Raw genomic sequence first — 12,696 nt, 5'->3', positions numbered from 1 at the left:
GCCGGAAGCGAGGGGTAAGAGCATGTAGAAAGGAATACTGGAATGTGGCAACATCGTGAAATGGCACGTGCAGTGCTCCTCCCTCCAACCTTATCTGTCAGACGCCAACTTTAGTTAAGTCTAGTATAGTATGATATTAGTGTCTGCCGTACGCTCGTCGGCTGAAACTGAATCTAAGACACTGATAAGTTATCATATGTATTGGATGAATTGAACGGCTCTACATGAACCCTCTGGAAGTGAACTGTCAGCCTGCCAAACGATACGAAGTACGTGAGGATGTCGGGACATGTTTGGGTCTCGATAAAGAGACGGACTAAGGCTTTTATTCAGACAGCGGGTGGACATTTTGACCATTAGATTTAAATAATGGTCAAACAATGCGTAATAATTTCAGAAAGTCACATATCTTAATACACTGAGATCATACTTGAAAGTTAAGATAATTCAGGAACCCAGGACTCCCTAGAAACGGGAGTGCACATAGTATGGACATGCAGGACTCATATTACAGTTACTTTCACGTACCGCTAAGCAAGTTCGAACGTTTTTCACTCAGTTACCTTAAACAGAGAACAAGAAAGCAACAAAATAAACCCTAATTGGGGATATCAACCCGATAATACAAGAGCTCCGTTAATACGACAATGGTGGCCAACAACAACATTCACTCAGGAGGTACAAGGATTCGTTATTGGCAATATCCTACTGCGGCATAGTTACCCAATTTCAAAGACGCCAAGCCTATACTAGGCTGCGACCTGTGAGAAGCAAAGTTTAATTCCAAAAATTAACAAGAAGGTTATTTATTTTTTAAACCCAAGCCGTGGCGAACAAAAGGTGAAGAGGATCCCGAGTGAAACACACTCAAATATGTATGTATATATATGTATATTTTTTGCCAGTTGCTTTATGTCGCACGGACACAGATAGGTCTTATGGCGACGACGGGATAGGAAAGGCCTAGGAGTTGGAAGGAAGTGGCCGTGGCCTTAAATAAGGTACAGCTCAGCATTTGCCAGGTGTGAAAATGGGAAACCACGAAAAACCATCTTCAGGGCTGCCGACAGTGGGATCCGAATTTACTATCTCCTGGATGCAAGCTCACAACCGCGTGCCGCTGACCACACGGCCAACTCGCCCGGTCTCAAATAATTTTGTAATGTTAAAGAAATGCGTAATTTATCCCCGCATTACGACGTAAAGAAAAAGCGATATACTCTTCTTAGTACAGGCTGGAGAAAGGCGATAAATATTAACTACATTATTTAACAATAGAAAAGAAACTCGACACTACACTTGCATACTATTAAAGATATTCCCCTCAATCAGGAGAGGAATTCCGGAGATTAAACACTCAACACCTTCTTAGCCCACCAGTCATGGCACAGTTCTGCTGTCTATCATGACAGTCACCCCTTGAAGATAATAAGCAGCAGGTGGCTCACACTCACTGACACACACGACATTTTATAGCTGGCTGGTCAGATCTGATGACTGGACAGAACACGTGCCACCCTGACATTTTCGGGAGTGTTACCAACCACGAACACAACATTCATCTTGTATGGAGTTTCAGGTAAGTTACACTAGGTCGCACAGGAGCAAGGTGCAGTAGGTGTTATCTAAGTTCAGAAAATGCCAATTCAAATGTTAGACTACTACTACTACTACTACTACTACTACTACTACTACTACTACTACTACTACAGGATTAAAGTTGCGCTAACACATTGAAGTTTTCCGGCGATGCAAGTTTGGGAAAGGGATAGGATACGGAAGGTAGTAGCCGAGACTTTAATTAAGGTACAGCTCCAGTTTTGCCTGGTGGAAATGGGAAACCGCGGAAAACAACTTCGGGATTGGTGACAGTGGGATTCGACTCTACTATCTCCTGGATGCAAGCTCATAGCTCCGCGACCTCAACTGCGCGGCTAACTTGCACCGTTCATTATTATTACCTGTCATCATTATCATCATCATCATCATCAAAATACTGTACGCCATTCAATACAGTTATCGCTCTAGTGTGACTGTCTTGTTAATATGAGATTGAGTATGCTAATGTAGATTGACGTTTATGTTTCAGGTTTTCTGTCGCCGGAAGAACAAGGATAAATCACAGTGCTGCAGCTCTAGCAGTAGTGTCATGTCTTCTCACCAGATGGCAGCCGGAAGAAATGACTTTGAGGGGCTGAGCGAGAAATATTGGGGCGAGATCTTGGAGAGAACTGTCTCCTCCAACAGTCTTCAGGCTCTCCAAAGGGTGTACGGACATCCACACGCCAATGCACGCCCTCCCGTCATACCTAACGGCACCGTCGTGAGGGAGATGAGACTGTTCGAGTCTGCCGATGAAGATGTCTGAAAGAAACAGGCTCCAATCGGACTTGTTCTGACGGGTGTGTGTGTGTGTGTCACTGACACAGCTCTTTACGTGTTTGGGCGCCAGGTCTAGGTCCTTAATGTGAACTGTCATAATGATACCGGATCGTCTGTGTTATCGATACCAACTCGTCTGGTTTGATCTCATCTGGCTAACTTACGCATCAATTTTGAGTTTTCGTCTTTCCAACGATATTTAATTCTACGGCTCGCAGCACTCGTAGCTACGAAACAGAGAACTCTATGTAGACGGATTACAATGCTGTGAGATAGAAATTTAGAGTACCTGAAGCGTGCACAGAGAATATTCTACTTACGGAAATAGGAAGAATAGGAAGAATCAAAAATTTGACATAACCACTAAGCCACGATTTATTCTGTCCACAATGACAGAAAATTACTAAGATGCCACCTGCTCACAGATAAATAAAATACCAGTCTTTCTGCATTTTTAGCAGCTTGCTGAATTAGAATTAAGATGCATATCCATTGTATAACCCACAACAGCAAAACACTGATGAACAGCCAGAGACACAATCAATGATAGACATGTATTACTGGGTAGAAATTATGACCTTAAACTTCTATAATGTCCAGTACGGGTTTAATATTCACCGAGTGACTTTTGAACTCGAAAATTTGACACTGAAATGCCGATGACTGCCACAAATTTAATTCTTTGACGATTACAACCAAAGAGAAGTGAGTGTGGTTTCTAACAGCAAGAGTTCCTTCAATCATCATATCTTAATACTGATTTGCCTAAAATGTTAGAGGGTGGGTTCTGGAACACTTTTCCTTCCGCCGGATTAACTCGATCATCAGATATCATTACTCTGAACTCAATGGAGTTGAATTTGGAGAATATTCTGTGAACTACGTTCTCGAGTGTGATTATGACCAGATCTCCTTATTACTTGTCGTTTACCCTATTAAGGTTTTACAGATATATTTGTTAATCAGACTTTTGTATTTAGAGTGAGAAGAATATGTGTGACGAACATTATCGAGATAAGTGATGCCTAATATGTGAATAACACTTCTCTTCAATGACAATCGATAAAATAATGACCGAATCTCAATTGAAATGATTTTTACTGTAGCGTGAAGTGAAACGTTTGAAAACAACCTGTCCCTCAATTTCCTAAATATTTGATCAGCTGTCTCTGTTCCTTATTCCCTTCTGAAGTATCATTGTATTGAAAAGTGCATGTTATATAACGCATAGATGGAAGGCGTGAAGACCAGGTATCGGCTCTAATTTTTGGTTAAACTCGACTAAGACAAAGAGTTATCTATTTACATTCGAGTAAACAAATGCAGAGACGGACAGTCGTGCTGTATGACCCATCTTGAGATTTAATATCTTATTGTGTATGTTATTTCAGATAAAACCCACAAATGCGCCTTCCTATCTTACTGTATCCTAATATGGTAAACTCGCTCGTATAAGAATGGATTGGTCTTGCATACAAGTAATGAATTAGCTCGATATTTTCGTTTAGATTTTATTTGTATGATATTATTCTTTCTTTCTTAATCTGTTTACCCTCCAGGGTTGTATTTCCCTCGGACTCAGGGAGGGATAACACCTCTACCGCCTCAAGGGCAGTGTCTTGGAGTGTGAGACTTTGGGTCGGGGGATACAGCTGGGGAGGATGATCAGTACCTCGCCCAGGCGGCCTCACCTGCTATGCTGAACAGGGGGCCTTGTCGGGGGTTAGGGAGGTTGGAAGCGATAGACGAAGAAGAGGGAAGGAAGCGGCCGTGGCCTTAAGTTAGGTACCATCCCGGCATTTACATGGAGGAGAAGTGGGAAACCACGGAAAACCACTTAGAGGATGGCTGAGGAGGGAATCGAACCCTCTCTACTCAGTTGACCTCCCGAGGCTGAGTGGACCGCGTTCCAGCCCTCGTACCACTTTTCAAATTTCGTGGCAGAGCCGGCAATCGAACCCGGGCCTCCTGGCGTGGCAGCTAATCACATTAACCACTACACCACAGAGGGGGACGATCTCAACGTCTCTCCGTCAGTTATTAAACGCTTGTGGAATCGCTACAATGAGACAGGCCAGTTCACATGCAGGGTTGGACCTGGTCGCGGACGCATGACAACCCCACAGGATGACCGATATCTGACCATCTGGGCGTTGCGGCGTCGTTCAGCAACTGCCGGAAAACTGCAACAAGACCTCAGGAGGGTCACTGGAGTCACGGTGTCTGACCAGACAGTAAGAATCAAGTTAACAGAAGTGTCCTTTCGACCCAAACGTCCTGTTCGAGTGCCTCGTTTAACGCAGCAACATCGCGCAGCTCGCCTTCTGTTTGCCCGTACCCACGTCAACTGGCAACTTCGTCTGTGTTCACAGACGAGTCCATATTTACCCTGAAACAGCGTGATGGACGTCAACGTGTATGGAGACGCCGTGATGAGCAGTACATACCAAATTTTGTCCAGGAAGGCGACCGATTCGGACAAGTTTCTGTGATGGTGTGGAGTGGTATCAGTATTGATAGCCGTACGGATCTTGTAGTCGTCCGTGGTAATCTTACCGCTGCGGGGTACATCGAGCAGATACTGCTACAGCATGTGTTGGTTGCTGCATACGGTGTTTGCCCTGAATTCGTACTCATGCACGACAATGCCAGGGCTCATGTAGCGTGCATCACCAGAGCTGTCTTGCGAGAACTGGACATTCAAGAGATGACATGGCCAGCAGTGAGTCCGGACCTTAATCCCGTCGAACATATTTTGGATAGTCTTGACAGAAGTGTTCGTGGGCGTCCTATTCCACCACAGACTCTCCGAGACCTCGAACAGGTTCTCATTGAAGAATGGGACCTGATACCGCAACGTGACCTACTTCGACTTATAAGGAGCATGCCAGGTAGGTGCCAAACTGTGATGAATGATCGTGGAGGATATACATCATAATGAAGCTCTCCAACTGTGATAAAAAGCCACCCTGGAGGACTGTTATCACTTTGTTTTCGCCCCTGTTTGGACATTTCCGTTTGTGTTCTGAAAATGAACGCGAATCCATCGATGTTCTTTTGTATACTTCAACGGTAAAGAATAAAGGTTTAGTTGGTAATTTACCTGGGTGTGAGGTATTGTTTTATGGAGCATGGCATACGTTGAGAAACATGTTTCCCTAATTTTTAGAACTGTGTACAATACCATGCGCTCATTCCCGTTTAGCGCGACTGTACATCTTTGGAGAACGGAGGTAAAAGAAAATGTTCTAATTTGCCTACTGTTTCTGTTTCTGTTTAAGAGAATAGATTCCTTTTATCATTCTCATTTCCATGATTTTCTCTCATAGAAATGCTCTGAATGTCTTGGAAATAAGTGTGGGTATTCTTTGCACACGAAAAAAGATTGAGTTTTACAACGTTCACACTGACTGTACGGTTAAGTTCTTAATAATTGCATAAATACGGAAGCAACTATGTTGGATACTCAATAATTTGTTTATATCCTTCGGAAAAGGTAGGTAAGGGTTATTCTGCCCGAAGGCAGGTCCGAACCTCCGCAGAGGTGTTCCTGAGCCGGAGTTTACGTGCGGTAGGGTGGCCAGTTCCTTTCCCCTCCTCCATTCCCTTACCCCCCACTAACAGCGCGTGACAACCCATCCAACTCCTGACCACGCCCAATGTTGCTTAACTTTGGAGATCTCACGGGATCCGGTGTTTCAATACGGCTACGGCCGTTGGCTCCTTCGGAAAAAGTTTAGAATAATATTGTGCTCCTTTGGTTTTGTATTTTAAGTGTCTTGCACCGGAGAACGCTACTTGCTACTCTTATTTCCAATACAGACCTAACTTTGAAGTTTTGGTCAGCTGCACATATCTAGGCATATACGCAGATTTAAATTACATTTTCTGTGTAAATATACCATTATACCGATGCTGAGTTCGGTGCAACCATACGTCAATATATGAGTAGACTTGCAGCGCTAAAGAATGTATAATTGTGAAGTTACTAAAATCTACCGACTAGAAACTACTTTGTGAACAGTAACCTGACGTGGAATTCACATATCAATCGAGATGCATACAGACATTTTAAATAATCACTTTGAATGAATAGCAAAGAAAAATTGCCCTTTACTACATTACATATTTTCAAAGAAGTTTCCCCCTCCCCCTAAGAACTGAAATTCCATAAAATCGCCAACATATTATCAAAAGCATATTAATATATAACGTAAAACATATCCTTGTGCACAATTTCTGTAAAATAATAGCCCCACTAAGAATGACAAATAAAAATGTTCAGGAATTAATTTAGTTATTACATGACGAATGGTTAACAAGCAGTGACTTTAAGTAAATATAATCTACGCCAGTGGCTAACTGAGTCTGCAGTTATGACGTAAGAGTCAGTCAAATGGAAAGAGCTTGGCAAAGCGAGCAGTGGAGTCGTAATACTGCAAACACGCACGGGCGCAGTGATCGTCAGTGGCGCAATACAAGGGTACTGCTTAAGTTGAACCGTGGCCGTATATTGAAGTGAGTGTATTAACCATGGTAGAGAGTGTAGTAAAGGAAGACTGTTAACTCCCGCAGCTTTTATATTTATGGGAAATCTTATTTATGGTCTGTCGTAAGAAGTTTCAGCAACTAAAGTAATTGAATATACAGCGTCATTATTGTACTTGCCATGCCAATGACAAATATGGTGCGAGGATCGACAAGTGCTAAGGAAACAATTGAAATATTAATTGCCCTCTTTTGATAAATTTCAGGAATAGGTGAAGTTGAGGAACACAGTTCGGTATGATGACCACTCTTTATATGTCACCACTGTTGAGTTGAGGCTTATCAGCACTTACTCTCCACGCCATGCTCATTACGCAGATATCACCGAGCAGAGAGTGCTGTTGCTCGGAAGTATGGCGACTCACAGCTAGTACATAGTACGGAACATGGTAACGATGTTATTATTCGGAATGCGAATGGAAATGGAGATTTCAGGTTTAAATACTTTTTTTTTCTCCTGCATAGCTTCTCTGGTGTGGTATTCACTTACTAAAGAACAGAGTTTAATTTTTAAATGGCTTTGGGTCTAGTGTGGGCTATACGGTCATTTTCAATAGTACATGATGTAAAACAAATTTCAACAGCGAGTGAGTTGGCTACGCGTTTTAGATCACATCACTGTTACCTTTCATTCGGGAGGGGATGGATATGAATCCCACAGTTATCAGCCTGAAGATGATTTTCCGTAGTTTCCCATTTAGGCCTACACGCCAGGCAAATGGTGGGGACGTACCTTCATTAGGTTCCTATCCCATCGTCGCTATTAAACCTGCCTTTGTCAGTGCGACGTAAAACAAATAGAAACATATAGGCCCGACGCCAAGCAGCAGGAGGGAGTGGTGAAGAAGAAGAAGAAGAAAAAAGAAGAAACATATAGAATGACTATAACACTATCGCCAATTGCAAAAGTAAGTTGTGATAATTCATTTCAGGAACAGGTGAGAAGAATATTATTTAGATTTTTATACTTGGAGGTTGGTATCCTTGGAAAATATCTGGATGGCGCAGTAACTGCATTGCATTTCGTAGCTAGTAATGTGGATCTGCTTGTTCTGTTCAATTCTTAATGAAATATACTTACTATGGACGAAATCTCCTGCCTTGAAAGATCAGATGGCCGGGATTCTCCAACGACGCATCATCACATGCACTACGAAGAGTTAAACCGCTGCACGTAACGTAGTCTGTTCTCTACGTCTTGCCTATCTCTTCTCCAAGCTTTGCCAACACATCGCCGCGAGGTGCTAACTTATTCCGTCATACAGAGTGGAAACACTGCTACGTGATCAAGGGAAACACTGGGTTTTACTCTTGTAGTTGATGCTGATTTTTAAATTATTAATATTAACGCGTGGTTAAACAGCTTGTTATACTTAAGCAATCATTTTGATATTAAGTGCTTTCTTGAGCTGTAGCGAGTATAAGCAATTAAGGCCTGGTGCAGGTCATTTCCTAGTAGACGGCCTATGGGCGACCTGCTTGTCTGTGAGGATCGAGCCCTACCTAAGATTATTTCTAATGATGAAGACGGCACACATACCCAGCCCCCGAGCCGTCGGAAGTAACCAATGAAGGTTAAGATCTTCAACCCAGCCGGAAATCGATCCCGGGACCACTTGGACAAAATGCTAGCACGCTAACCATTTAGCCATGGAGCCGGACATCTAGCGAATAATAGGCTTACATAAACAGGTAATCAAATGCCGGTGCTAGACTACCTGCCGTAACTTATGTTATTCATTTGTCATGAAATGGAATTGTATGCGAATTCTAGGTTTATCAGAGGAGAGGGAATCTTTCGTTATAATCTGTATAGTGTAACCACTTTCAGCCCATACGCAGGATGTATCAGAAGTGATATCATAAGCCGAAACGGTGGAATGCTGTCTCGACAGGAGTCGCAGTCGAACAGTTCGCACGTACGGTGACAACCCCCCCCCCCCCCCCCCCGCTGCACTGATGCGAATGCTTGTACAGGGAGAGGCAGCGAAAAGTTTCCGGCATTCCAACCGGTGCTGCCGCGTAGGTGGACTGGGAAATTGCTTCCTTTGTTCCAGAGTGGCGGGGATAGTGTGAGCGGTCAGGCAGCCCAGCGAACATGGTTAGCGGTAAGAGTACTGAATGGATGTTTAGTTTACGAGTGGGGTTCTTGTTCCTGTTGTTGAAACGTTATTTGTATTAGACATCGGTATGGTGAAATACAGTATTGGACAATGGATTTTTCGGTCTTCGATGAGTAAATAATTAGTTGTCGACTTTGGCCACTTCATTTGCCCGATTTAAGTGTCAGTGATTCTTTTTGGTGGGGAATTTGTAAAACAGAACGTGTTCAAGAATAATCTTCGCACTCTTGAAGCCCTGGAGAAAGAAATCAGACGACTGATACGTGAAATTTCAGAGACGGAGATACAACGAGTGTAACGTTTGTATCAAGAACGATGGACCCAATTTGCAACGGCTGCTTTGAGGAAAGGTAAGATCTACATGTGTTTACAACTTCATTCATTATTACCGATATCACTTAACTAATAATTTGGGCCTACCGCATTTAAACTGAACGCCCACCCGCGCTGCTAAAGCTTCCTTTGTCAGATTTACCGCTAAACTTCGTCCTAGTTAGTACCAAATAACAAAAACATATCTTAAACCTCGTTAAAAACAGTTTTTGTTAAATACAATGTGTCGTCTGTAGCTTTATACAAAGAGGATGTTACATGCTACAACATGGTTCTGTGCATTTCTATTTGTAACGAAGCTGTATACCAGACATTGTGTTTAATACAAGCTATAGACTCCACACAAAATTTTAACTTTTCTACGTGGTCGATTTAAAGCAAATTCTAAAATCATGTTTATCGCTTAAAGATGTAGTAATGCCCAAGTTTTGAAGTCTAGAACTTCATTGGTTCTTGAATTTTGAATATGATTTTTAATGGAATTTTAAAAATCCAACTTGTGGTACTCAGACTGCAATTTTTACATTCCATATTTTACATGCATTGACAAGACATAGTGAAACATTTCTATGCATTCATTTTATGAGGAAAAATTATTTACTTTCAGTTTTTCCAAAATCTCTTGAAACTTCTTGAATTATCGTTACACATATTCCATAATACAATAAAGAAACTTCATTTTCTATAATATTAATCTATAGAAAAATTCAGATGCCTCATGACTACTTCCTGTAAACTTTTCACTGAACTTGATTAATATTTACGATAAGAAAGTTGGCATTGAAGTTAGAAAATCAAACTTACGGTAAAATGGATTTTAGTAATCTTAAAAATAAAGTTGTAGGGGGTCCGCTGTCTGTAATTTCGTTTGTTTTGCCAATTTTTCAGATATTTATCCGTTTTAGGTCAACTCAAGACCGAATCGGTGGTTTTTACTTTTCGGGTCTGTTTGTCTGTTTGTTTGTTTGTTCCACCATCACGGCAAAACGGCTGGATAGATTTCAACCAAACTTCATATTTGGAGTATACTCATCCCGGGGAAGGTTTCGATATACATATCGTTTTAAAATATTTGAAAAGACGGGGTTTTATAGGAAAACCACAACGGTTTTCCTCCATTTTCTCTTATACTATTGATTTTCTGTAAACTCTGTGGACCGTATGTGAAAGGTCTCTTCATTATAAACAACTTTCGTTATGTTGATAATTTACCTTACTCTTCAAATGACGGAGAAATTTACTATTCTCTGTCGATACCATGCTCTGCATTGAGTGACCGACAGACCGACAACGAATATATGGGTTACCATGGCAACGTCTCTGACTGCTTGCCAGCAGGGAAATAACGTATTGCCATTTTCCTCATCATTCCTTTAAATTCGTGGTTGTTCCTTGGGTAGAAAACAAGAGAGTCGTCAATCGGCCATTCTGCGGGATATTGGTGGAATATCATTGGAGGTTATAACCGTCCTCGAATACCTTAAGAAATAACACAAATATTCATGTTCTTATCTGATTATCTAAGAATCCCTACGCCTACATTTCTCTCCGATTACCGCTTTCTTATATCCATAACTTACATCGGCATAATTTATTGAGGAGCATTTGATTTTCCAATACATTCACTTGGTATTTACATATTTGTCGTCATCCGGATGTCCTCAGTTATAATCCAGTTTCTATTAATTTCAAATTACTAACTGTATTATTTTCTTCCTTAATTACCACGTATGTATGCGAATGCTAATCCCGAATGCTGGATACTCTTTTCCTTGAGGAAATATTCTAAGCTATGCAAATGTATAAATTTTGGCCCAGGAAAATTCCGAAATATGGATGCAATTTTAACGACGGTGCAGACCTTCGTTTCGGGGTAATTGGTGGCTAATCAGTAAGTCGTATCACAAGTCAGAAAGCAAATGGCATTTCATTTTGGAGAGATATACAACTTTTTTCCTATGACTTTTCGTCGTATTTCTATCCCTAATACGTTAAATACAGCTGTATTTTTCGATTTCAGGTTGATTTTGTACTTTTACACGTATATGTTATCATTTGGCACACTTATAGGAAAGGTAGAATCATGACATTCGGCACGCACATTGACATGACCATTGGCCATGTTATAGCCAAATTTTATGATTCTAGCTGTCACATGAGTATCAAAGATATAAAGTAGTATGTGAAAACTGTAGAAAATTTCACCCCATTCAATGACTCTAACTCAATCTAACCCATAAATATAGAAGATACGAGAAGATGTCATAGGACCAACCATGTAGAGCACTGAAAGGGGCGTCTGATGGTGAAGTCAGTTTGTAGATACGTCGTAAAGTTTCAAAGCAGTAACTATCGAAATAAAGGTCTGCACCTCTATAGTGTGTCTGTACATTGACAATTTTGGCGAAATTTCCGTACAGTTATCCGTTTCAGGTGTAATAATGACCATCTGCATATATTCAGTTTTGGTGTGTCTGTTTGTTTGTCTATAACTTGGAAACAACTGGATATATTTCCACCGAACTTGATATTTAGAATCCACCTGTCCTTTGGTAGGTTTTAGGGCAAATATTGTTTCTAAATCCCTGAATTGACTGGGGGATTATACGAAACCGAAACCGTGATTTTGCATTCCCACAAAATATACATAACCAAACTTAATGTAAATTTACCTGACTTAATGGAAATGAATTTCTAAGCCTTTTTCCTCATGTGCATCATTTCAATACGAGGATTAATAAGGGAGATATCATTAATGGACCGTTTTACGGTACAAGTCCCACCGGACTTAACTCAAGAGCAGGTGCGTGTAAAGCGTATTTTTTACAACTGGAAAACTACTGAAGATATTTGAGTCAAACTTTACATTAACATCCGCCTGTCCAACGGTAGGTGTTAATCGTCAATAACATTTCATGTTCCCGGAATGGACTGGCGGTTTATAGGGAACCGAAATGGTGATTTTACTCTTACACAATATACACAGTACAAGACCAACCTGACTGGAAATCGACCAAACGTGATGGAATTCCATCTCTAAAACTTTTTTATGTGCATTTTTTTGACAGGAGGATTAATAAGGGAGATATCATAAACGGTCCGTTTTTCAGGTTAAGTCCAGCGGATATAGCCCAAAAGGTGTTGTACGTGGAGCAGGTTCTTTATCTATCTATGTAAATAAAATCGTGACGACTGTGTGCCTGTACATTGACTATTTTGGCACCGAGCTGGATAGCTGCAGTCGCTTAAGTGCGGCCAGTATCCAGTATTCGGGAGATAGTAGGTTCGAACCCCACTGTCGGCAGCCCTG

At 41.3% G+C, this 12,696-nt stretch overlaps 1 protein-coding gene across 1 annotated transcript in view; it reads left to right on the top strand.

Moving 5' to 3' along the window:
• LOC136869204 (trace amine-associated receptor 1) overlaps positions 1 to 2,723 on the top strand; it is a 249,367-nt gene extending 246,644 nt beyond the window's left edge. Inside the window, exon 7 of the mRNA XM_067144831.2 lies at positions 2,090 to 2,723. Within this exon, the coding sequence (XP_067000932.2) occupies positions 2,090 to 2,368 (279 nt within the window). The 3' untranslated portion in view covers positions 2,369 to 2,723. The remainder of the gene's footprint in view (positions 1 to 2,089) is intronic.
• Positions 2,724 to 12,696: the final 9,973 nt, after the last annotated feature.

The sequence above is a fragment of the Anabrus simplex genome, chromosome 1 (genome assembly GCF_040414725.1).
Source record: "Anabrus simplex isolate iqAnaSimp1 chromosome 1, ASM4041472v1, whole genome shotgun sequence".
NCBI classification, from domain to species: domain Eukaryota; kingdom Metazoa; phylum Arthropoda; class Insecta; order Orthoptera; family Tettigoniidae; genus Anabrus; species Anabrus simplex.
This window is presented reverse-complemented; position numbering and strand designations above follow the sequence as displayed.